This window comes from Corapipo altera, unplaced genomic scaffold, assembly GCF_003945725.1.
Source record: "Corapipo altera isolate COAL_440 unplaced genomic scaffold, ASM394572v1 165, whole genome shotgun sequence".
In the NCBI taxonomy this organism is placed as follows: domain Eukaryota; kingdom Metazoa; phylum Chordata; class Aves; order Passeriformes; family Pipridae; genus Corapipo; species Corapipo altera.
This window is the reverse complement of record NW_020884954.1, coordinates 1,813,097-1,839,617: the sequence shown is the minus strand read 5'-3', so window position 1 is coordinate 1,839,617 and position 26,521 is coordinate 1,813,097. Positions and strand designations below refer to the sequence as shown.

Sequence of the window (26,521 nt, the reverse complement as noted above, 5' to 3'; positions counted from 1 at the left end):
GGGATGGGTTTTGGGGAGCTGAGGTGGGTTTTGGGGAGCTGGGATGGTTTTGGGCATCATCCTGGTCCTGCAGAGAGCAGGGGAGGGGCTGGTGCTGAAGGTTGCAGTGGTTGTGCCTCCATCAGTGGGTAGAAGCCTCTGGTGGCACAGCAGCATTGGAATAAAGCTTGGAGCAGGATCAGAGAGTCACGGGATGGTTTGGGTGGGAAGGGACTCTAAAACTCATCCAGTTCCACCCCCTGCCATGGGCACGGATTGAACGTGCTCCTCAGGTTCTCCCCAGCCCCACTGGCCATGATTCCCCTTCCTGCGTGTTCTGGGACTGCTGACTGATGTGCTGATCCCTGTACACGGAGCATTTTCATCCTCCCAAGAGAGATTCTCCTTTATGACCAGTTGCAATTTCTCTCCTTGGCCTCCCCACCCTCACAGCCAACAATTCCTTCCCAATATCCCATGTATCCCATTCTCCCATGGCCTGTCCCTCCAGGTCCTTGTCCAAAGTCCCTCTCCAGCTCTCTTGGAGCCCCTTTAGGTACAGGATGCCTTAAACATCCCAAAGGCAATTTAAATTTAAATTTAAATTAAACCCTGCTTTCCTGCTGTAGTTCTGACTGGTTCCTTAGTGAAGGGAAGAGATTTTTCGGGGCAGAACGTGGCAACAGGACCATCCCAGCTTGGAGCTGTGTTTCATCCATGTAACTCATGCTGAGTCCTTCACCTGTGCTTGGCTAAATCATTTTGCATGAATTGGAATTCACAGAGATCTTGACATGTGGGAGAAATAGCCTGAAATAAAGAAGCAGCAGCTCAGGAGAGGTGAGGGCAGGGTAGGACACAGAAGTGGGGGTGAGCAGGAGTGCTGGTGCAGGAGCTGTTTTGCAGGGAATCACAAATCACACGTCAGTAATGTTATTTTATTTTTTAAAAAAAATAATAAATTGACAACAAAACCACTCAAAGAATAAATACTTTTGAGCAAGTCCTGCACTGAGATGTATGGAGAGGACGTGTCATCCTTCCACATTAGTCAAGTCTCAGGTAGATCCTTTTATTCAGGTTTGTCCTTCAGCAATCACGGACCAGAGAGAGTCCTGAGGACACCCATGGGAGGGGTCAGGACTGGGATGTCCAGAGCAAAAAGTGTATTAATGCTTGGCTGGAGCAAGTTGAGGGACACTGTGCATGGGAGGTGCCAGCAGGGTGTCTCCACAGCCCCTCTCTGAATCCAGGGAAAAAAAATAAGTCATTGCCATTCATTCCCTGCATTGATTTTCTGTCTGCAGTGACCTTGGTGCTGCTGGTTTTCCTTTCTGCTCCCCAGGGCACAGGTTGGATGAAGCAATTACAGTTTTAATAAAAGCTGCCTGGGCGTGTGTGTGTAGGGACATTTGATCTATATGATCCTGATGGCTTCTGCTGACCACCAAACATTGCCCCACTGCCCTCTCTCCTCCCTGCCATGCTCCAGGTCCTTTATCCCATGTTGGAGTCCAAGTGTTGGAGCTTTATCCCATGTTGGACCTTGTGTGTCTTTGCAACCAGGACCAACCCACCCATGTGTGGGCTCACAGCCTCCTCACGTTCCTGCACTGCCAGGGGCTTGGAATCAAAAGCCCCATCCCTTGGCAGCAGAGGTGGGTGTGGGACCACAGGACCTGCCCTGCCTGGCTGGAAAACACCCTATGGTGTTCAGGAAATGTGTGGATGTGGCACTTGGGGACGTGGGTTAGTGGTGGCCTTGGCAGTGCTGGGGGAAACATTGGGCTTGATGATCTCAGAGGGCTCTTGCAATATAAATATTCTGTGTTTCCGTGACTCCAGAGCAGGATATCCACGTGGATATTGCAGAGATCAATGGAAAACACCTCATCATTTGGGGCAGGATCAGGATTTGATCAAACTGAGCGGAGCACAGCCAGGAATGACCCCATTTAACTGCTGCAGCAGAAAAAACCCAACGTGACAGTTCCCAAACAATCCTTTCCCCCACCTTCCTTTGGGTTGAATTTTCTCTTGGCTGGCACATTAGTTTATGTTTTTATTTTTGTTGGGGGGTTTTTTTGCAATGCAGTATTTAATTATTACTTAATATAAACATTTTATGACCTGCTATGGGAGGTGAATTATTTATGGGAGGGGAAGGAGGGCTTTTCCTGAGCCTTTCTGCTCTGTCTACTGCAATAAATATCAACCTGGGAGTGTGTTTAGGGGTTGCACGCTCTGCCTGGGAGACAGGGATGCTGCCTGCTCCCATCAGTTCCTCTCTCAGTTAACTGCCTGCTTAATACATTGGTGCCTGGCATGTTGTGCTTCTCCATCAAGCTTGGAACAGCTCCAAGGGAAGAAGTATTTTTGCAAATGGTCTCGCTTCCAGATGAGACCAGTGTTATTTACCCAGCAGGTACAGGTGGCTGGGAGAGGCTGTAAACGTTTGCCGGGCCCACAAAGGTGCTTCCTAAGAGCCAAATCCTCCTCCCAGTTCTTTGCAGAGGACTTATAAAAGTCATGCTTTTGATTTTTGGTCCCCAGATTTCCTGCCTGGGGGCTTTTTTTTCGGCTTTAGGGAAGGGATTGCCGTGCCCACGTCTCTGTCCTGGCAGCTGGGTTTGGGATAGGTGATGCTTGCAGGGAGGGATGCTTTTATTCAGTCCTGTCTTTCTTGGGAAGTGGATTTCCATGATCCAGAGCTATTTTTCAGGCTATTTGCAGCCACATTACAATGGCACTGTCCTCTAGGCTGGTGTCTCTGGCCACAGGAGCACCAGTGCAGCTCTGTCTCAGAGCAAGTGGCCCCTCTGCAGCCTCCTGCAGATGTTCCAGGCTGGGTCTGGAGGTGCCAAAAGACTCCAGGGCATCAGATCCCTGGGTGGGAACATCCCATCAGCTTCCCAAGCCGTGGCAATGCAGGATGCTCCCCCAAAATGGGAACAGGCTCTGAGTCCCTGAGGTGTTTCTGGGGTTCTGTCCTGGTCAGAGCAGCTGAACATGAGCACCTTTGGGATGAAACCACAACCCATTTGGGCTGAGCTTTGCTCTCAGAGCTCTGCACTCCTTGCAGGTACTGGAGAAGTCCTTGGAAACAACCAATTAATTGTAAAATAACCTTCTTCCAGAACGTGTTTTCTCGCCATTTCCCACATAAAGCTTTCTGAGAATCCTCCTTACCCTTTATTTCCTGGTGTGGACAGCGTGGTACCTGCAGTGACCACTAATTGCTTCATTCACTCATATTGGTCCTCGTTTTTAACTAATTAGGAGGTGATTTCCCAGCAGAGCCATCTGCTCCAGTGCCTTCTGCTGGCTCTTCCCCAGACTCCCCTGAGACAGCTTTGATGGTCCCAGTATTTACCATTTTGGTGCCACGGGACTAATCCAGCTGTTGGGGAGCCAGAGGGAGTGGTTCCTCCCCATCAGAACATTACTGATGGAAAAGTGGTGCTGGTGGTTTCCCAAGCTTGGGGTGGGGAAATGGCGAGCATTTCCTTCACTAGTTTTTCTAATTTCCTGCAGTTCAGATAATTTTCTGCCTCCCCTCTGGCAGGGAGAGCTTGTAAAGAAAGATGGGTTAACTGGAAGTGCGTGGATTGAGTATTACACTGTTAAAAGGGATGGACTTTAATGGACCTGACTGTGCTCCCTGTTACACCCACACAGCCCTGGTGACCTGTGCTACTGTGTTTTGTGGGTTCCAAAAAAGATTCGTGGGCATCTTAAGCTTTGTCCTCTTCCCTAGGAATTTTTCCCACCTCCCAGTTCTCTTTCTGTGGGCAACCTGTGCTGGGGCCTCATCACCTCACAGGAAAGAATTCCTTCCCAATATCCAACCTAAATCTCCCTTCTTTCAGTTTAAAGCCATTCCACCTTGTCCCAGTCTCTCCTGCTTTTAGAACAACCTTCCCCACAGCACCCGGGGCAATTTTCAAGGGAATTTTCGTGTGTTTCGTTTCCAGTAATTCCACATATGTCGTGCAAGGAGCTCTGCACCTTCCTGTCTGCAGCACAAATCAATTGTATAACTAGATTTTGCAGCCCTTGCAATAGCACAGCATTAAGGGGTAAAGATGGGAGGGGAAATCCGCCTCAGCCTTTCATTGCGTTCTCTGAGCCCAGTAATCCTTTATCTGAAGATCTTTGCTCAGTCCTCAGCTCTCTTCCTTCATCTACTTAGTTCCCACCCAGCCCTGTTATGGTTTTCCCAGTTGAAGAGAGTTAAAACCTCTTAATTGCAGAGAAGTTCAGCGGGTGCATTGCACAGGAAAGCCTAAGATGGCAAACAGAATTCAGCCCTCTGTCCAAGGGACTGGCTGGGGACTTTTGTGTGCTAAAAGTACTTTAGATTCACACTATTTTATAATTTTGTAAAGCAGTGGGACGAGCTCAAATACAAACCCACCTGGGGCATGGCAGAGATGGATGATCAGACCAGATATGGGTTAATCCACATTTGTATTGCATTATGGAAGGCTGTGGTGGTGTCACACTGCCTGTGGGATGTGTAGCACATCTCCCTCTCCCTGACTTGTGGACACGGTGGAAATGCAGCTCCTTGAGCTGCAGAACTGTTTGCTGTGAAATATTTGTCAGGTTGGATCCAGCAGGTGGATTCAAAGAGTTTCTACCAGAGTTCTTGCAAAAGATATCTGCGCCAATGTTTTTATTGTTATGCATTATATGTAGTATTTATGTATTTTTATGTATTTATTTATGTATTTATGCCTTGTACAGTATTTACACATTTTATTAGTATTGTGATTTTTTTTTATTATTTCATTTGTATTTATCCCCACAAACCATGACCTGAGCTAAATTGAAATAAGGCATTTTTAATTCATCTCCTATTTGTGTCTTCAAACACTTGACCTGAGGTGCTGAAAAACATCCCCCCACCAAGAATCTCACTGGAGCCAAGGCTCACAAGGCCACTAGTCAAGGGTTGTCCAGCCCTGGCACAGCTGCCCAGGGCAGTGGAATTTCCATCCCTGGAGAGATTTAAAAGCCATGTGGAAGTGGCACTTGGGGACAGGGGTCAGTGGTGGCCTTGGCAGTGCTGGAGGAACAATTGGACTCTATGATCTTGGAGGGCTTTTCCATCTTAAAAGATCTGATGATTCCTTGTGCCCTTTCCATGGGGAGGAGCAGAGACAGACAGCTCCTGGTTTCCCTGTCTCCAGTTGGATATTTGAATGAGTCCATTGCACTCACCAGGAACTACACTAAAAAAACCTTCACACTTAAAGAGGAGAAGAATTTACAATGCTGTGTTAAATTTGCAATTCCTTCCACTTTTCCTAACATGAAGATTTCCTCCCAAGGGCTTTTATCCGTGGGGCCCTAATGCAGGAACCCACTTAATGCAGTGTCTGTATTTCTGTGCAGTTGCACATGTTGTCTTGCAAACGGAGGCAGATCCACGATGCTCTTTGGCCCAGCAAACTCTCAGAGGAGCACTTTGGCTCTCCTGCCTCTGTTCAGGTCCCTGCTCTGCCTGTGGCAATGCTGTTCCCAATCCTGATGCTGCTGTGTCACAGCATCCCTGCTCTGGAGCTGCTTTGGTTGTTGAACCTCGTGGCAAATTTCACACTCCTCTGCCCTTCTGGAGCACTGAGGGGTTGGGCTGTTGCCCACTGGAGAACAGGCACAGGGGCTGTTAAATGGGCTGTTGGCAGAGCTCTGACCCGATCCTGACCCGTTTTCCAGGGGTGAACATGACATTTACAGCTGGGTTATTTCTGCAGGCGAGCACAGAAATGTCAGGCTGTGTCACCCTGGGAGCTTGGTGTGGGCTGGCCACTCAGGCTGAGTGTGGGGATTTCTCTCACCCTTTCCTATCATCCATGGGCCTCTCCGTGCTGTTATTCCTCGTGGGTGCTCCTGAACTCTCCCGTTTCTCCACACTGAGACATGGGCAGTGGCAGGGCTGTTACTCTTGGGGTTACTCACCCACAGCTCCTTTTCTCCCTCACTCCTTGGCCCTCTCAGTGTTCACTCCTGTGTCTGTGACGTTTCAAACACGACAGCCTGGGCTGAAGAATTATTAATTCTTCCTCCCTGGAAGTCCATGCTCCATGACCCTCAGGCAAGGCAATATCCATGATTTGTGGGCTGCTGACTGAAGCTGTTTTTATAAATGGATCACAGCATGGTTCTGCTCTGCCAAATGACTTGACTTCATCCTTTCCAGGACATTAATCTTGGTATCTTGCTCATAACCTCCTTCAGCCAGTGCCAAAGTCACCTTCTTGAAGGCTCAGCACTTTGCTCCTCTTCTGTGCCAGTTCTGTGCTTGGGGATGTTCCCACATGCTGATCCCTCCCCATCCTGCTCACACTCACTCCATTGTCCACTGTCCAAGTTTCCAATTCCTGCATTAATATATATCACTTTGTTTTAGTACACAATTAGATGTGGGCCCATCCAAACTGACTTGCTCTGTGTACGTGTGTGTAAATATATATATATATATTTATTTGTGTGGGTGTGTGTGTCTTAGAGGTTGATTATTAATGTTTGGGGAAACAATGATCTTGGGCACCAGAAGCTTCTTTATACCATTGACAGTGCCAGTTTACAGTAAATTATTGTGCACAAGAGAATAGCCCAGGCAGCAGAGGATAAAGCTGTCCTTAAACACCCATGTAGGAGCTGGGGACAGGGCACTGGGTGCACAGGCAGGGACAGGGCAGTGCTGACACTGGCAGGGGCAGATCTGGTGTGTTGGCCAGGCCAGTGACAGCAGGAGATGGTTGGAATTAGATTTTCTAACTAAAGGAGGCTGGGGTGGGGAGTGGGATGAGGGACCTCAGTTCCTTTCCTGCTGGAAGTGGGTTGGGAGTCAGGGTTTGGCTCTTGCTGAGCAGTGACCACTGCTCAGGCCTGTCCTTAAAATCACTGGTGTTTGCAGGAGGATGCACAGCCTGTTTATATGGAGTCCAAATGGGATGTTTTCTGTTCACATTAGAAAGAGAACAGTTTAGGGTCAAAACACAGGCAGTCCTTTCAGAGCAGGATTTGCTGCCAGTCCAGTATCTTTGGCTGATCACAACCAGGGAGGTTGGAGGAGATTCCTTCACCACGGAATAACTGCTGCTTTGGCCCATGGTTTTTAGAGAACAGTTAAATGCTGAAGATAACTCTGAATACTCTCAATATGCAGCTAAACAGCCATGACTTAATTAAACTTCATTATTTACTGGAGTTCAGTGTCCTCCTTTGGCATTGAGTTCCAGAGTTCAACCAACCATTATCATTGATTTTAGGTTTCCCACTATTTCATGTCACTGAACATCTCTTTTCCTGCATTAAGAGGTATAAGGGACCTGGATTATATTTAGGAGCAAACATTCCAGAAAGGCAAAATAATTTGAAAATCCCAGACAAACTTTTTACTTAGTTTTTTCATTGCTGTTTTGATAGGGGAACATTAAAGAGAACTGTGATGTTCTGAAATACAACCTGTGAAGCATTTTGGTGTTTTGCTTCAAAAGAAGGTTCATAGTCCCTTTGAGTTGTCCTGAGTAGAATAAGGGAAAAAAAATGGGACGGGAAAGAACTAAAGAAACTGAAAAAAACCCCAACTTTTCCCTTTAGAATTAATTAAACACTTCAGGCCTAACACTTTGTAAAGCATCATTTTTTTTTTCCTGGTGAAAAAAATGAATATTTTTCTTTTTTCTCTCTGAGCTGTGGTTTTCCAGGTTAAGGTGGAAATACCCCTCTGTGCAGGACTCCAGCATGAAGTTCTGCACCATTCATTATTTTGTCTGTGTACACTGGGATAAGGGAGCTGGGCTGGCCCAGTGCCAGTGGAGCTGCTGTCAGCAGAACCCCCTGAACACCCCGTGCTGATGCTGAACAAACACAGCCTCTCTTTAAAGCCCTTCAAAGGAGGTGGAAGCCTTGAAGTGGTTAAGCCTGGCCCTGTCCTCCCCTTCCTTCCCCCCCTTGGCTTTGCTCTGGCTCAGTAGATGAAGGCAATCCGTGCCCACATGGGTCTGGATGAGCATCTCCAGAGGCAGCTCGGAGCTCAGCTCAGCCCCAGTGTCCCGTGGAGGGGGTTCAGGTCACCTTCCCCTGCCTGCAGCCATGCCCAGCCAGGGGGAAATGCAGTTCAAATGAACTAAGGGGTGGGTAGAGCAGTGATGTGGACATCAGTCCTGGCTTTCACGGGCATGGATCAGGCCCCACCTCCCCAGGCTGCTGTGGTCCTGGAGGACCTGCAAGGCATCTGCCCCATCCTGCACAGCCCAATATTCTTCTGGATATACTCTCTTTAGCTGCCCTAGGGATTTTTCCCATCAAACTTGGTCGTCTGGTGCCTCATATTCTCCTTTTTGCTGAGTTTCATTTCCAGTTCCATTTCAGGTCGGCGCTGGGTTCCCCACTAATTCTAATTATTCTTTGTAAGGCTGGGAGCAGAGCCGGGCACAAAATTAGGAGAGCTGTAATTTGCTGCTATTTCAGTCCAAGCCCTTTGTTTCCTGCCAAGACCAGCAGCAGCTCTTCAAATCTTCCTCAGCAAAACGAAGAGCGGTGACGATCCCGGAGATAAAGAATTCCAGAGCTGGGCTGAGCTGTGCCTGTTGGGCACATCCAGCCTGGAGCTGCTCCGTGGCTCATCCCTGCTGCCTCACCGAGGCTTTTGCTCAGGGTTAGGTGAGCTGGGAGCTGAGCTCTGTTAGGATGGGGTCTGGCACACTCTGAGAGCTGATTTGGTGTGCAGAATTCTCCAGTGGTCCGGACACCACCATGACCTGTTGTTCTGAAAACAGGGGGGAAAATAATGTTTTCAGGGCTTGTTTCGGGTTGAAAAAGGAATTTGTAACTTCTGGGCACCTTCCCCACAAATTTGCCTCAGGATGTTAAGCAGTGATGAGGGAATTCTCTCAACTGCAGGACCTCTCTCCAAACCAGAGTTAGTTTTAGTGTTGCAGGAGCAACTGTACCTTAGAGAACAGGTGTTTTTACTATTTTACTATTTTACTATTCTCAGAATACAGAAAAAAAATAAAATAATTAACTTTTTAAGCTGCTGATTTTCCCCTCACTTCTTTGCTGCATATAAGGAGGATTTAAATTTATAATACAACATCTCTGAGTGACATAAGTATCCTGGAGCATCAGATGTAGCTGTAGTAAATGGTTTGTGATTGTGTCCTCCTTCTGCTCCTCTGCAAGCTCTGGAGAGCAGTTTGTCAATCATATATCCATGTCTTTAATCCAGTTCTTTGAACATGTTTCTTCCTCCTTTCTCTCAAAACCCATCATGCAGGAGGGATGTTTTAACAATGGACTGCACAGAAATACCTGTGGACAAATGGATGATATTCACTGAATGGGAGAGTCTTCAATTGGGAATGTCTTCAGTTGGGAATGTCTTCAAATGGGAATGGAATGTTATTCTTCAAGTGGAAAAGCCTTCAATTCGTGTGTTGCTCATTCAGTGCAGTGGTTTCCTGAGGAACAGCATCCCTCAAAGAGGGAGTATCCCTGCCTTTGGCAGCATTGTCCAAGCCCAGGAAGGGCTGAAGAGTAAAGAGGGAGGGAAATTAGGAAATACAGGTAAAATAAAAAGTCGATGTAGGTAGAAGCAACACTAAGGATGGAGAGTAGGAGCTGGGATGTGGCTCAGAGACAACTATACCTACTTTCAGGGGTGTATTTGTGAGTATCTCACAATATTTGCATTCCCATCCATGAACAGAGCCCAGAGAGGCATTGAGCTCATCCTGCAGGCAGCAGTTGCCTTGGAAGAGAAATGGGGTTTCCCATTTTCCAGAGGGATTGTGGGAATGAGAAGTGTAGCAGTGAGCAGGCAGGGAGCTGCCCTGATCCTGCACGTGGAAAGGATCCTGGATTCCCAGTCCCTGAGGGCACTGGATGACCTTCTGCAGCCCTGTCTGAGCATCCTCTGGTGATGTGTACATGTCCAAACTGAAGCTTTCCTGAGCCCCTGGACTCGCTCCAGCTGCTTATCCTCATAAAAGGGAAAGCTGAATAACCCCATGCCCATTTGTCAAATTTGGTTGAAGCTGATTAAGATGTTCAGAGCTATTATGGGAAGGGATTGACTGGCAGTACCCTCACACAGAGTTCATTTCCCTCATAATCCGGGCTGAAAATGAGTAACACAGCCCAAAAACGTGGAACGGGGCAGGAGGGGCAGGGTCTGCAGCTCAGAGATCCCATTGCCTCAGAAGCCCTGAAATTAAGGCAAGAAAATGAAAAGGGGTTGGAATGAAATGAGCTTTAAGGTCTCTCTCGACCCAAACCATTCCCAAGCCAAACTCTGTGATTTCCAAGGAAAACTCACCCCTCTGCAGAGGGCTTGTATCTCACCACTGCTGGGATAACTCCTGGCTTGCACTGGAGTTTTAAGGACCTAAACACTGCCTTGGGCTGTGTCTGAGCACAACCCCCGTAAGGTACCAACACTTTTGGGTCTCTCCATCCCCATTCTCAGATGAATATCGATTTTTAGAGAGAAAAATGAAAGGGTTTGCTTCAAAACTGAGCAGATGTTGGTGCTGTGCTGGGAAGAACTGGGAAAAACAAGAGAAGGAGGTTGTGGAACGTGTCCAGCAGATGTTATAAATCTTTCAAGCGTGTTTGGGTTTTCTTCCTCCAAAAGGTTGCAGCTCTGTCCAAAAGAAATGAAAGATGGGGTTATTTTTTCCCTGTAACTCAGTAATTCACTATGAGCTAATAAAGAGAACCCATAGCTCCACCTGATAGACTGTGCATCTAAGACAGCTTTCTCTTGATTATTTACCTGCTTATCCCAATGATTTATCTGTTAGCATGGGATTAACCGAACTGTTGAGCACAGTTTGGTGCAGTACAGGTGGAATCACACAGCTCTCTCCTCACAGGCGTGGCCGAGGGGTGCCCAGGGCTGGCTGATGTTAACAGACCACGTTTCTTTTCAATTCCTCGTGATTTGTCGGTGGGTTTTGGGTGAGGTAAAAAACGAGCCTGTTCCTATGTCATTGAGCAACGTGGGATCCCATCCGTTGCTGGATCCCTGAACCTGTTTCCCTGTGATCCCTCAGGAACGAGTTCCGGCCCTGGATCGACGTCAAGCCGGTGAAGGCGATACGGGCGAAGCCCCAGTACAAACCCCCGGAGGAGAAGATGATCCACGAGACCAGTTACAGCGCCCAGTTCAAGGGGGAAACCAGCAAGCCTTCTCCAGCTGACAACAAATACCTGGAGCGCAGGAGGATACGCACCCTCTACAGCGAGCCCTACAAAGAACCTCCCAAGGTGAGGGACCCGGGGGGACACGTCCAACCCACAGGGCAGGGCTGGACACCACTGCCTTCAGTCCCCTCCTGGGGCATCTTCATTCTGGCCAGCTGGGGATCCACCTTGGACACGGTGGTGGAGGGAGAACTAAACGTGCCCTGGCCACGTGCTCTGGCAGCCCAAAAACCTCCCGTGCCCTGGGCTGGTCCCACAGGGAGCCTGGGCAGCAGGGGAGGGGAGATTCTACCCCTCTGCCCCCTCAGGTGAGACCCCCCTGCAGAGCTGCCTCCAGCCCTGGGAACAACAGCACAAGGACCTGGAGCTGCTGGAGAGAGCCCAGGGGAGGCCCCGGAGATGCTCCAGGGCTGGAGCCCCTCTGCTCTGGAGCCAGGCTGGGAGAGCTGGGGGGGTTCCCCTGGAGAAGAGAAGGCTCCAGGGAGAGCTGAGAGCCCCTTGCAGGGCCTAAAGGGGCTCCAGGAGAGCTGAAGAGTGACTGGGGACAACACAGGGAATGGCTTCTCACTGCCAGAGGGCAGGGATAGGTGGGATATTGGGAAGGAATTGTTGGCTGTGAGGGTGAGTAGGCCCTGGCACGGGTCACCCAGAGAAGCTGTGGCTGCCCCTGGGTCCCTGGAGGTGTCCAAGGCCAGACTGGACAGGGCTTGGAGCAGCCTGGGCTAGTGGAAGGTGTCCCTGCCTGTGGCAGGGGGTTGCAAACAGATGGTCTTTAAGGACTCTTCCAACCCAAACCATCCTATAATTCTATGGGCTCTAGAACAGCTCGGTGCACTTTGGAGACAGTAGTGCCCTGTGTCAAACTGAGGAGTCAGGGCAGGGCCCAGATGAAGAGGCTTTTGTGTTGTCATTTCCCACATGATTATCTAGGCAGCTTTCTGTTTCTCCCTCTAAAACTGTAGGAACTCCACATTGCTCCTTTTCCCAGGAACAGCATGGTAAGAGCCAGATCTTCATCTGCGGTTAATTCAGAGCACAGAGAGTGACAGTACCCACTCCTGGCTTTGATCAGATCCAGGACATGTGTGGAGAAGGGCCTGAGCTGAAATGTCTTCCAGCCTTGTTTTCCAGGAGCAGTGGTGGATCTGCATTTGAAAGGAGTCTGTGCAGTTTGAAACCAGGACTATAGTCCTTCCCAGAGTTCAGGAGTGCTGGATCTGTGAGGACTCAGAGGGCTGGCAGGGCAGACGTGGAGGAGCTAAAGGCTTCTGTTCCTCCTTAATTTTGTAGCTGTTCTTCCTATTTTGGGGGCTGTAGAAACAAGACAGTGTTGTGCACTTTTCTCCAGGTGCCAGTCAGTGTCCTGTGCCCCAGGTATTCCCAAGGAATTTTCCTGTGCTGTGGGAATCTGTTAAGAACAAACAGAGGAGTCCTGTCCCGCAGGAAGGGTGGCGATTTGTAGCAGCCTCTTTGTCCTGAGCATCATTTCTCTGCTTCCAATCCAGAGAGAGACAATCCCCTGTGGGCTTGCAAAGCCCTTCCTGAAGTCAGAGAGAGATGGGGGAATTGCTAAAATGCCTGATAACATTCCCTCTCCTGTTCATCCTGCTGTGTCCTGATCTGGATACAACGGGCTCTGCTGGCTCCAGGGGCTCTGTGGCTTCAGGGCATCAGCAAAGGAGCTGGCCATTTGCAACCCAGCATGAGCCCAGCTGCTCCCCTCCTTCGTGGCAGGGCAGAGCTGAGCGGATGAGGAACATTTGTGCTGTTTCTGATCTAAATCCTGTTTTCCACCTGTCCTTGTGTCTCTCTGTCCCTGTCTCTCTCTCTCTCTCTCTCCTTGTCTGTTGTCGTTTTGCCTGTCCTCCATGCAGGTGGAAAAGCCTAGCATAAAGCCTTCCAAACCAAAAAAGACCACAACAAGCCATAAACCCCTGAAAAAGGCCAAAGACAAGCAGATTGCATCTGGCCGGGCTGCCAAGAAAAAGAGCGCCGAGACCTCCAACACAGCAAAGCCAGAGGACAAGGAGAAAAGTAAAGAGATGAACAATAAACTGGCTGAGGCAAAAGAGTAAATGTCACTGCACTTTCCTTTCTTACTATTTTTTTTTTTCCCTTTTCTTTCTTTTTTTCTTCTTTTTTCCCCCCCCCCCCACCCACTTGATTAAATAAAGGCCACAAAATTAATTAGAGGCTTCTAATCTGCTTTTTGTTCTGATTGTATTAGAAGCTTTTCTGTTTTATTTCCAAGGAGGATTAGGGAATCCTTGTTTCTGAGGTCAGGTTGTTCTGCTTTGCCTGCACAACACGGCTCTGCACAGAGTGAGGGACGTGGGAATGCATGAGCAGGGCGTAGGAGATGGAGGTGATGGATCATGGTTGCATCCAACAGCCTGGTCCTTTCCTTGGGCTGGTCCTTCAGGGCTTTGCCAGCGTGGAAGTGCCCGTGGAGCCATGGAAGGGCTCTGCTCTCATCCCAGGAGGCCTTTTTGGGTTGGCCCTTGTTGGGTCATCTCCCACTGGTGCCGGCGGGTGAAGGGTTTTGGAGGCAGAGAGGATCAGGTTCATTCATGGTGCTGTGGATCTGCTGGGAATCCATCAGAACCAGTGGTGTGGATCTGCTGGGAATCCATCAGAACCAGTGGTGTGGCCAAGAGTGATTCCCCCTGGTGGCACTGGTGGGATTTCTGCTCCAAGAAGCATTTGGCCCTGTGGAAATAAAGGGCCAAATCCTCCCCCAGGGTAGCTGGGGGCAGGTCCAGCTGCATCAAGGCAGCTTCACCCTCAGCACCACTTGAAGTCCTTGATTTTAAGTAAAAAACTGAGTGAGGGAAGGCTCAGAGAGCAGTGAAGACTTTCCAAGCCCGTGGCGGGTTAGACAGGGTTGTCAGCAGGTTGTTCTTCCCTGTTGTTTCCCCCAGGTTATGGGCCTTTTTAGTTATTCCCGGTTTGGTTGGAATCTTGGTCTGCTTTCTTCACTCCTGGGGTGCCAGCAGGCAGAGTTAGGTTTCAGAAGGAGGTTTGGTTTGCAGGGGTGCCTTTCCAAGAGGTAGAAAGAACCGTGGCACCGAGGTCGGCTGGAGCTGTCGGCCCCTGCTGTGCTGACCCTTCCAGCTGCTGGGGTTCATGTGGGCTCATAAGCATCCCAAGAGGGCCACAAAAAAAGATGCTGGGATCCCTAGAGTCCCTCCAGACAAGATCTCAGGGTTCCAATCCTATTTACTGTGCCCTTACTCCAGGAAATCCCCACAGCCCAGTTTGGAAGCTCTGAACAGGGCAGGACCATTTGTCAGCAGTGTGACCTGGCCCAGCAGACTGGCCCTGCATCCCCCAGAACCTGGGTCACTGCAGCAGTGGGAGCTGGGAGAGCTGTGGTCCCAATCCAAATTCATTGTGCCTGACTCCTGGATTGGGTCCTAAATACATGAGGACTTACCTTGATCCCACCAAACTGAGCTGTTAAACTCTCCCGTAGCAGAGAGGCCTCAAGTCGAGGTGCAGGGTTCTCATTTTTTATTTTGGCAGCCCCAAAATTTCTCTCCTAACGTGAAGTCCAGCGTGAAACTTCTGGAGGACAGTTGGGAAGGATGATGAGAGAAGTGGGAGGTAGGGTAGGGAGGCATTGGGATGAGGAAAGTCTCACTGCCCAGGGTGTTTTAGGGATGTGAAACATAACAGAGAAAGGGACGTGTTGGGAGGATGAGGAGTCCCACTTTTGGGGTCTCACCCCGTTAGGATTGGGGTTTTTTTGGAAACATAAATGAGTGGTGGGCTGCAAGGCTGCGAGGGAGTTTTCCCAAGGGGAGGGAAGCTCTGTGCTGTACAGGTAGTGAGGTTTGCTGGCCTTAGTGCTGAGTAAGTGCCACGTTCAGTGTGTCGTGTGACGTGTCCTGTTTGCCTTGCTGACAGCCTAACCCTTCCAGTAGCAGTGAGTGTAGTGTTCTGAACCCAGTGGTGTGTTTCCAAAGCTTAGCTGTGTTAGAACTGTGTGCTATGAGCTAGTCAGGTTGTGTCTGTGGAAAATATATATTCATATATAGAAATATATATATATATTTAAACCTCCGCTGTTTGGGAGGAAACCAGGGAAAATCCTCCAGGAAGTAAAACCGTGGAAATCTTTGTGAATGTAGTGCTTTTTTTTTCTTTTTAATTTTGATGTGCATGCCCTCATGGAGATGCTGACCTGTGCATACTGACCATTGCTTTCCTGAGTGCTCAGAAGCCCCTGCAGCAGCTCAGCTCTGTCTCCAGCACTGAGCTGGGGGAGAGGGGTGTGCTCACAGCTCTTCCCACCCACAAGGGACAGCTGGCCAGAGAAGATGAGCTCCCAAGGCTTGGTGTGATTCCTTGGCTTTTGAGGTGCTTCATGCATCTTCCCACTCCTCGGTAGCGTCCTCTGCTGTCGCAGGATGTGGCACCAGCCCTGAAGATGATGTGTCACAGCAGGCAGGGCACGTCAGGAAGGCACTAGACAGTTCCCAATAGCCCAACACACCAATCTGACAGAAGGACAGACCACACCAAACAATTGTCCCTGTTTTTTTTTGGCCCCGAGTGTCACATTGAAAGGGACACATTCACACTTTGCCACCGTCTCACCTTGAGTTCAGGGGGAATTTAGCCCTTGGCTTCAAGGTTAACTAAATTTTACCCAAGGAACATCATTCAGGTGCTCAGAGCACCTAATCAAAGCAACTCCATGACTCTGGATCGACTGCTGCACATCCATGAGCTCTGGGATTGCTCCTTCTCCATGGAGAGCATCCATCCCAGTGTCTGAGTGGAACGTGCACAGTGAGTGGTCACAGCATGGCTTTGTGTTCCTTAGCACATGAAGTTTTTTGGTGGCAGGGGGGCTTGGATCTCGGTGGTCTTTAAGGCCCTTCCAACCCAAACCATTCCATGAGCTCAGTACAAAGCCAGGTGTGAAGTGTTAGCCAGGGGGCCAAATTCCCACCCTGGGAAGGAACTTCCCGAGGGCCATCGAGCCGCCTATTTTGGCCACCTCTCTGAGGGTGGGAGGAATGGCCCTTGGAGGGTTTTTTTTCTGGGAGACTGGTAGGGCCTGGAGACCCCCCTCTCAACAGCAACAGAACTGGGATAGACATCCTTGGGCTGTGCTCCATGTGCAGCAGGTCTCAGCATGCATCCAACCCCCCCCAGCACACAGTTAGCACTGCACTGAACGCCAGGAAACGCAGCAGAGTCGAGCCTCAGGGGGAAACCCTGCCCACTCTGCCCTCCCCAGGCTCTGTGCCCATCCAACCCACTCAGGTTTATCAGAAAGGAGACCAAATCTCTGCCGTTCCAAGTTCACTTTGGGCTCTGAGCTTGTCGATCCCGCTGGGAAACTGCTCTGCTGTTCTGTGTTTGCAGCTCCCACGATGCTGATCTGTAATTATGTTCTGCTTTCCTTGTAAAAAAAGAAAGAAAGAAAAAAAATTGTTTTGCTTTTTACCCTGTGTGAGAGTTCCTGTGCTGTCTGTTGCTTGCTTTTGCATTTTGACTGTATTGTACTGTTACTCCTTTCTGCAAAATGGTGCTAATTTGCTGACTGAGCTCCTGTTTCTCTGACGCTTCGCACACCAATCACCTGCTTCTCCATCTGCCCGGTGTGCAGACCTGGCACCCGCGAATTCCACAAACTCTCGCCTCTTGGAGGCAGATAGGAAGTGTCTAATTAATATTTTGTGGCCTGGGTTCGGTTGCATATCACGGATTGTCTCTTGTAAACATGTTGAGCACACCTCCTCGTGGTGCTTTCTCCTTGTTGCTGTTCTGATGAGAGTGACACACACACACACGCACACACACACACACACAAATTAATGTATAGCCAATTGATTGTGACGTGCTTGTGATCTTTGCTTGCTCAAAGGGTTCTTTTTCCAATGATAAATAAATGCTGAAGACGAATACCACCTCCTGGAGCTTGTTTTCTCGATAAGAAGCACAGTTTAGTGAAAGAAATGCCCTTCCAACTGAAATCAGGCTCGTGTTGTTAAAACTGCCCCTTCCATGCCTGCCAGAGGCACAGCCTGACTCCCTTTAGGTGGCTGCTTACCCCAGACTAGCCTGGAGCACTCAGAGGGCAGTGCAGCCATGTGGTTGGAGCAGGTTTGCCTTTATTTTCCATGTGAAATGTCTGTGAGCAGGGGATCTGTGCAGTGAGAGCCCTGCTGAGCCCTCTTGTGCCCACCTTGGCTCAGGGAGCAAACCCCACGGAGAGCTGGAGGGAGGGGAGGTGATGTGGATGAGATAACTTGATTGCACACCCTTTTCCAATGTTAATGACACCTTTCCAAGTGCCTACAGCTTTGCTTTTCTCCCAAAACCAAGCCTGGGCAACCTGGTCTAGTGGGAGGTGTCCCTGCCTGTGGCAGGGGGTTGGAATGAGATGAGGTTTGAGGTCCCTTCCAATCCAAACCATTCTGGGACTCTGTGGAAACCACCTGAAAAGCCCATGAGGGGTCGAGGGGCTGTAAACCCTCACTGAAAGGAGGTGGCAAGTTCTTGGGTTGAGCACTTTGAGAGCCTGTGGAAATGCAAAGCTCTGGTTTTATATTAATGAAAGTGTTGGATATCTGGAGAAAATGGTGGTTGTGAAAAAGCAGGACTGGGGGCACAATTTTATTTTAAATGGTGACCTTAATCTTTTTTTCTTTTAATTAGCCTGCAATTTTGATTTTTTAATCCTGTTTTCTCTTTTAATGGACGCTCCAATAAAATCCCCACCGACCTGAAGAAAACTATTGTATTTTTGAGCAGCCTGGAAGGTGTCCCATGGTAGGGAGTTTGCAACTAGATGGTCTTAAAGGTCTATAACTCTGAAATCTCTCCTCCACCATAGCTCTGTTACCTCCCTGGAGCACCAACCCTTCTCTGCCTTACTGCTGCTGAGGGCTACTGCACATCCCTGCCTGGTTTACGGATCACTGCCTGAATTTATTCCACCTGCTGATACCAGTGCTGCTTTCTGATGTCCTGCTGTACCACCCTGCCTTCCCTGTCCCTTCCCCACCAGCTCCATCCATCCATCAGCCACACACCCCTGGGTGACCTTTGCAGTGTTTCAGCTGGGCTGTAGGTCAGGGGATTTACCATTTTACCCTCCACAGCTGGTACTGGAGAAAATGTTCATTTTTAAAAGATCTGTCGTTCTTGGGGCTTGTCTGTGACAATCCATGATGGCCAACAAAATGTTTCTCCCATGACACAAAGGTCCAGGGGCTTTTCCATGCCTGCAGCACGGGTGGGGACCCCACCTGCTCCCACCCTAATGGTCAGTGCTGGGGTCTGGGGGAGGGGACAATAACTGGAATTTAAAGAGTCAAAAGTCTTCTTCTCGAACTCTCGATAACAGAGCATCTTAGAGGTGTTTTCCAGCCTAAATAATGCTGTGACCTGAGCGTGGCTTTGCAGAGGTGTCACCCTGCCTGCCCTGAGCAGCCCCAGGAGGAGTGGCCTCCATCCTTCCTGTGTTAATGAACTGCTTTTACATACCCCCTGTGCACACCTGGGATCCTTGTGCATGGGGGGATGGGGAAGTTCCCCCTTGATACTCCCCATCCTTCCATTCCAGGCTGGGCACAGGACTGAGATGTATCAGTGCTGACACTTCCAAATCTCTGAGCTTCCTCTGAAAACCTCAGTGATCATTGTTACATCCCTGGTTGGTGAAAGGATGAGTGCAGATGTTCCATCAGCTGACATGTCAGCCCTCGTACAAATGCAGCCTCTTGTGTGTCGTAATATTCTCTGGATTTAGGGTTTATTTAAAGATGTGCCAGTGCAGGAGAGAAAGGGACTTTTTTTAAGAAGATGCCTCTGTCATAAGTTGTGTCTCCCAACATCCAAGGAATAACTGTCATCCCCAAGAGTGGCATCAGCTGCAGAAGAGGAGCCATGCAGGAAGAAGAAATTCTCTAGTATGAACAGGATGATATGGATGTGCTCAGCTCTAAGAACAGTATCTTTTCCACAGCTGGGAAGTACTGTGATGTTCAGACATGGGCTTCAGCTCTGCCTGGTTCCAGCAGTGCCATGGTAAGTTTGATCCCATTGAGGAATTGTCCTTGTACCCGTGAGCTTTCTGGGCTGGGAGCAATCCCCCCAGTGCCACTGGGTCTGCTCCCAAGCTGGGGGGTGTGGGATGGGGGTGACAGAGCTCTGAGCACCTCAGGACTGGTGGTCTGTCAGGAACTCTTGAGCTGCTTGTGAACACCTCTTTTCTGTTGCAGGGTGCCTTGGGAACAGCTCCCTGATCCTGACGGTCCTGTGGAGAAGATGTGAGGCAAGGATGAAAGAAAATCCTGCTAATGGATTGAAGGCATCTTTCTGCTTCCTAAAAGGCCAGCTCTCCCTGCAGGCAGTCTGCTCCAGGGAAGCTAAGGACCAGCCACCAGGAAAACGATGGATGAGGAGCAGTGGCAGACCTTAGTGACGTGTGAGAGCCCTGAGGAATGATAACTGTGCCTTCAGTGCTTTCAGTGGTGTGAGAGATGGAAGGGGGAAGCATTTCTGCCCCCTCCCTGTTGTCCCCTGCCCACCCTGCCCCAGCCTGTGGCATGCAGCAGCCCCAAGCCCCTGAGCAAAGCTGGGTCTCCTGTGTCTTCCTGGGGAGACCTGCACGTCCTGCCTGGCTCTGGGAGAGGTCTGGAGAGCTGGGTCCCAGCAGAGGGTGAGGAGCACCAGGCATGGCACAGGGTGGAGGGTGGGTCTGTCTTTATCAGTTAAACAGCACCCAGGAGAGCTTGGTGGTGCCAGGACCAGATGGTCAGGATAGGGAAATCCAGAGAGTAGCCCCTGGCCTTTGGACTGATCTGCTCCTTGGGCTGGTTCAGGATTTAGGACCCAACTGAAGACAAGCTCAGCTGTGGCCACCTTGTTTGGAGCCAAGGGATTTGCCCAGAGAAGCTGTGGCTGCCCCTGGATCCCTGGAATTGTCCAAGGCCAGGTTGGACCGGGCTTGGAGCAAGCTGGGATAGTGGAAGGTGTCCCTGCCCGTGGCAGGGGCGTTGGATGATCTTGAAATCCTTCCAGACCATTGTGTTGTCCTGTGATTTATCAGCAGGGACACGAGCAAGGTACCTTTGATTTCCTGACACAGATCATTCTTAGGAGCCACAGGACACTGCATGTCCCTGCCCCCCTTGCCCCTGCTCCCACCCCTCTCCCCCAGCTCCACTGCTGATCACACACCCCTGGCCCTGTTGGCTCCTGCTCCTGCAGCCTGCAGTGCCCTCACCCCTGCCAGATCCCATGGTGCTGTTCCTTTTTGCCTTCAAAATCATTTCCCCTCCCTCATCCCTGCCAGCTCTTCCCCGTCTGTCCCACAGCTGCTTCTCCAGCCCTTTGCTTTCTCCCCCTGAGCACCTTTCCCCTCCACACCATCCTGAATTCCCAGCTCCACCAAGGACCTCGTCCTTCCCTTTCCCCCCAGCGAGTGTCTCGTGTGCTGTCTCTTGGACTGTAAAGCCTTTCTCTCTGCCTGTACCGGGTGATCTCACTCACTGCTTGGAATAAACGATACCTCACCCACCGACTGCCCCTTCTCTCTCTCCTTTCTTGGTGTGGCTTCACTGGATGTGTCTGCAAGTGCATCGTGTGCCTGTCCCTGTGGCCAGTGGAGCAGTTGTTCTCACTGCTGCCTCTCTCCCCACAGTCTTTTGGGGTCACTCTGCTCGTGCTTTTGTCCTCTGGTACCTTTGTTTCTCTCTTTTACAGCCCCAGGGATGAGCTCTGCTGGCAGCGTAGGAGCCCGGCACACTTGGAGCTGCAGCACCTCCTGTCCCTTGCCACCCTGGTGCATCTGATAAAGAGGTTGGCCTTCCTCCAGCTCCCTGCAGAGGTGTCCTGTGCTGCCAGGTGGCTCAACAAATGCAGCAGCCGAGGAGAGTGAAGGAGAACTCTTGTAGCCCAGAGCAGAAGCAGCTGATGGTAAAGGAACGGTGTTGCTCTGGGGCAGAGAACAGTGGGCACAAGTGTGTCAGTGCAAGCCCAAGCAGATGCATCTCCCAGGGCAAGCAGCAGAAGCTGGCTTGGCATGTTCCAGAGATGGATGCCCAGGAGGTTTCTTGTGGCTTAGAAGGTGCCCTGAACATTTGCTTCCTCCATCCCAGGCCAGGACTAGATGTGCCACTGAGGTCCCTAGCCGACCTTGGGAGTCCACTGAAGTCTTCTGGCATTTAGATTTGTGCCAGCAGAGCTCTGGAAGAGCTTCTCTATCTGCTGCTTTGCAGGCAGACCTTGGTTTGAACTCTGAAGGGCAGAGGTCCTTGTTGCTCACCTCACACCTCCGTCAGCTCAGATCTCACAACCAGGCACCTTCTCCTCCTTCAGACCTCACTGGCCCCAAACTGGGGCAGGTTTCCAGGTCTCCCCCAAGCTGTGCAGTGACAGCAGCCCCTCTGGTTGCTGGGGTGCAGAGCAAGGCTGGAATGCTGCCTTGCACCCTCCCAGCTCCCTCTTGCCAAGGGCCAGACCTCGCTGTGCAGCCCTGCAGAGAGCAACCAGGGCTGGTCCTGCTCTGCATCCTCTGGTGGCCCTGGAGACAAAAATGGAATCACCTTCTCTCACACTCCTCCCAGTTTGGAATGAGCTTTACTGGGACAGACAGTCACACAATTGTCTGTATCCAGTGCAAACAAAGAGGAAACCAGGGGATGGAGATGGAGGTGGAGATGGAGATGGGGATGGGACACAGACTCTTTCTTCTCCAGGAGGCTGGGTCTTAGCCTGAAATCCATGGCTGGAGGATGCAGCCAGTCATGGGAAGAGAACCAGTAGATTAAAATGAAGAACATACACTGCATGCACCAGCTTTTGGCCTCCCAGTGCTGCTGAGAAGTCCCCTGGTGACTCTGGCAAGGGCTCAGGAAAAATGTTGATGGATGACAGAGAGTTTTTGTTGCTTCAGAGCTGAGTTTTTGCTTTCCAAGCTCTATTCTGAAATGCAGGACAGCAGCAAGAGCAGGGTTGGACACCAAGGGAGAGGTGTTGGCTCCCCTGGATCCTGTTGAGCCTGGATCATCACATACACACTGGCACAGGACAGCCTGAGCATTTTCCCCTAATCCTCTGATTTACGCTACTGGGTTCACCTCAAGCCCATAGGAACTGGAAAGAACTCAGCAGATTTCCTCCCAACCTCTGCCAACAGCTTCTGGCAGCAAAGGGCTCCTCATGGCCAGCACACAGGGCAGGGCCAGGGTGAGGATTTGAGGGAGAGCTGTCCTGCCAGGCTTCTCCACATGGTCCTGCCAGGTTCCTCCACATGGTGCTGCCCCACGAGCCTCTCCTGCAGGGATGGTTGGACTCCTGTGTCTGGGCTGGGCTGGTTTCATGGGCCAATGAGATGGTCACCAGCCCCTGGCCTCCTGGCCATGGTGTCAGCACCCTCCTCTGAGCTGGAACCATTCCTTGCACAAAGACAGCGTGGGGCTGGGGGGTGAATGGGCGTCTCCACAGAGCCTTGATGCAACCACCGTGTAAAGCTGCCCATTTGAAAGCCAAGCAGGTTTCTCCTGCCTCTCCATCTGCTTTCTGCCTTTCTGCAGCCTCACAGATCCCTCCCCATCCATCACACCTCTCTCCTCATCGCTGCAGATCCTCCTTCTCTCTCCTAATGAAGATTGATTCTCTTGTTCCCTGCAGCTCTTTCCTTCCCCGTCCCTCCCTCTGCACTTCCGCAAGACCCAGCCTTTCCTCCAGCACCTTAGGTACAGGGCTGGCTCCAGAGCTGATCCCAGCAGGCATCCAGTGCCTGGATGGATCAACCCTCACCCCCTGGTGTCTCCTGGGGGCATGGAAGAGGAGGGATGCTCTCACACTGGGGTTAGGATATGTGGGCTGGGCTTGTTTTCCTGCTGGTTGTTTTGAGAGGAGCCAGGTCCTTCCTGAGCAGCACGAGAACTTGGCTCCCCTGGGACAGGGCTTCCACGCCCCCACACACCTCGAGGGGAACAAGCTGCTGCTTTGGGGGGCAGTCACACAGCGAGGTGTCAAACCCGTTCCAGGCAGGTTATAATCAATTGGCAAGCACGTTTTGGAGCTGATGGTGGGCATGGTCCTGCTCACAGCTCAACGAGGAGTCCAGAGCCCCAGCCCTCCCAGTTTTGTGGACATCCATGGGTTTTGGAGCAGCTCCTTGCAGGGCCCAGGACCAGCCTCACCAAGCAGCCTGAGGACACACCAAACATGTGCCTGGGGGGCACTGCAGGGCCCCTGGGCACGGGACAAACCCCAGCCCTGGGGTGGCAGCGTGTTGCCCTCACCAGCTGATCGCTCTGGCAGCTTTGCAATGATGCTCTTTCTCTGCTTCCAGGAGCCCTGAGAAAAACCCTGGTGCTACAGAGCAAGAGCCAAGTACCTTGGTGCAGGACCAACCCTCGTGAGGTCGGGAACTCCTCCGAGCAGCCGCTGGAGCACACGGATAGTCTGCATGGAATGTGTATGGCCTGGCGGCCTCCAATAGAGCCGGCGAGCAGAGCTCAGTGACACCTTCTCCTGTCTCTCAAGAACATGGAGTTATGTCACCAGGAGCTGTGTGATGAAGTTTAGCATGTCTGTGCCTTGATGTAAGTACAGTAAAGTCAGAGAAAGAGAAATGAGTCCAGTTCTCCCTTTATTTGTAGCTGTGAAACAGCACTTGGGTCTCTTACCAATATCTATTCTAAACCTACTCTTTCAGTTTGTACCCACTCCCCCTTGGCCTGTCACTCCAGTTCCTGTTGGACAGCCCCTCTCTGGTTTCCCTGTAGCCCCTTCAGAAGCTGGAGGGTGCTGTGAGGTCTCCACACAACCTTCTCTTCTCCAGGGTGAACAGTCCCAGCTTTCTCAGCCTGTCTCCATAGGGGAGGTGCTCCAGTCCCCTTACCAAGTGCTGGACAAGACACCCAAACTTGCTGGCAAATCAGTGTTTCTTATCAGCATATTTTCTAAAAAAGTGTTTAACTGAAAAACTGTGAAGTACCAGCTGGAATTGCTGTAGGAAGAGTTTAGCTGGCTCGTGGTTGTTGGGTATGCCCAGATTTTCTGGGTGAGGCTCCCTATGTCCACGAGGTTGGACTTGATGCTCTTGAAGGTCTTTTCCAACCTTAATGATCCTATGGTTCTATAGGATGCATGTGGCACATGGTGGGGGATGCAGCCCAGCCCTACAGCCCGTCCCCTCCAGAGGGCATGGAGTCCCCAGGCTGCAATTCCAGCAAGGCACTGGCCCAGCACACTCCAGGAAACACCTCCAGGTTTGGCCTGAAGTGTTATAACACTTAGACCTGGGATTAGGTTTATTTTCCTAAAGCCTTGACTTTGAGCAGAAGCTTAACCCTGCTTTTCCTTCCCAAATGAGTTATGCAAGGAGGTGGGGAGGGCTGTGCAGTGTCCATGGAGTGTGGCAGCTCCAGAGCCTTCCAGATCCAGAGGGTCTGGTTTGCTGGGTCTAGTTTGTAAGAAAACTGCCTTGGGGTGGGAGAAGTCATTCGAGTATTTTGAAGTGAAAATGCGAGTCCATAACACGCCTCCCCCTCCAAAGTACTCCTCCTACACAGCCCCCTGTTCTGTGCAGGAGTTAGTCCAGGTGGCTGGACCACCTTTAGAAGGAGTGGATGATTTAGGAGATCCAATCTCCTTCCTTTGCACTGATCACTTCTATTAATCCTGTACAAACATGGGACAAAAGACACCCACCCAGAAGGACCTGGAAGGAAAATCAGGAACCTAAAACTGCCTCAAAGCTCCCGATGTTCACATTGTGGTGAATCCCCTCTGGTAACAGGAAGGTTGGAAAGAACCTCCTTGTTAAAGGGATAAACCACAGAGGAATATTTGTCAGGATGTGGCTTGTACAAGGCAAGAAGGAATTGGAGTAAATCCAATCACTGAACCATTGCAAAGCACCTCTGAGAAGATGTGAATAGTGACTAATGAACTCCTCAGCACAAAGGCTGGAGATTACATGCCTGGGAATAATTGCCTGGCTCGGTAGCTGAAGGGTCCATGATTAAGTAATTAACTTTTTTTTGGTATATAATTACAATGATTGCACAATTATTAGAGAGGACACCAGTCCAAAGCCCCAGTGCCAGTTGGTTGCCTGCAGGAGGTTTTGCTCCAGTTCCCTGGAGCTGCTGGTGTCCCAGGAAAGCAGGACCTGGCTGTTGCTCTCTGATGTCTCGGGGCCCATCGCTTGTCTCTGAATCAGAGGTGCCCACCATAGAACCAGTCAGCCAAGGATCTTACCTGTGCACAATTCTTTGCAGTAACCCAGATATCCGTGGTGGAAAATTAAGGAAAAAAAGGATCATTTTCCCACCAGTATCTGATTTTTAGGGAGGCGGCTCAAAACCCAACCCAAACATTCACCAAAACACAGACATTTTTTCTGCCTCTTCAGCTCCCTGAAGGTGAGAGCAGGAACAAGGGGCCACCCGCTTTCATTTAGCCAGTGGAAAATGTAGGGAAATGTGTCTGAAGTAGGAAGGGGAAAGCAGCAGAGTTGATTTAAGTCGTGACCCAGATCAAGGCAGAAGAAAACATTTGTGTAACCTGTAAGTAGCCACACATGTTTTCCCACCAGAGACTGGGCACAATATTTCAGACAAACCAAAACCCAAAAAATTCATTTTGCCACAAGCTGGAATATTTTCTGTTTATTATGAAAAACCAACGATTTCTCTGTCCTGGCAGATTCTGTTTCCATTGCTAATATTTCTCTCCCCTTCCTCCTGGTTTAACTGCTCTCCTCAGGCTCCTGCTTCCTTCCATTTCTTGTTCCATTTAGCTTTTCTTTCCCTACATAATTTGTCCTACTCAGGGTCCTCCTACTCTCAGAATTAATCGAGTTACTCAGTGCACTGCCCAGATAATTTCCTGCCATGCTTTTCTTTTCAAGATTGCAAAGTCTTTGCAGCTGGGTCCTTCCCTAATTTTGTGCCCTGCTCAAAAATCTTGGTCTTATCCCGAGGTATTACTGTAATAGACGTGATTAATAGGAATTATCCTCCCACCAGCAAGCTTAATTCCACGCTGCTGAATTTTGCATGCCTGCTTTTATCTGTGGTGCACGTGGCACATCCTTCCAGCCTCAGCAGTGCTTTGTGGCAGTGGTGCAAATGTGTAAGGCTGAGGGAGAGGAGGGAATCCCCCAAGCAAGAAAAAACAAGGCTGAAACAGGGGCAACAGAGGAGACGAGAAATGTAGAGCAAGGAAATTAGAAATTAATGCGATGGAGGGAAATAAAGGCAGGAGGCAAAGTTTGCTGTTCCCTCCTCCAGAGCCGGGTGATAACACTGGTCCAGGGAGGATGTATTCCCTG

At 50.3% G+C, this 26,521-nt stretch overlaps 1 protein-coding gene across 2 annotated transcripts in view; it reads left to right on the top strand.

Moving 5' to 3' along the window:
- MAP6 (microtubule associated protein 6) overlaps positions 1 to 23,796 on the top strand; it is a 32,126-nt gene extending 8,330 nt beyond the window's left edge. Inside the window, exons 2-5 of one of the 2 annotated variants that reach the window (XM_027663625.1) lie at positions 11,052 to 11,265; positions 13,077 to 13,273; positions 19,190 to 19,251; positions 19,446 to 19,650. In XM_027663625.1, coding sequence (XP_027519426.1) covers positions 11,052 to 11,265; positions 13,077 to 13,273; positions 19,190 to 19,205 — 427 coding nt within the window. In that variant the 3' untranslated portion in view covers positions 19,206 to 19,251; positions 19,446 to 19,650. Of the gene's footprint in view, positions 1 to 11,051; positions 11,266 to 13,076; positions 13,274 to 19,189; positions 19,252 to 19,445; positions 19,651 to 23,530 lie in introns of those variants that run through there. The other variant, XM_027663624.1, reaches the window with a different exon arrangement.
- The last annotated feature ends 2,725 nt before the right edge of the window (positions 23,797 to 26,521 follow it).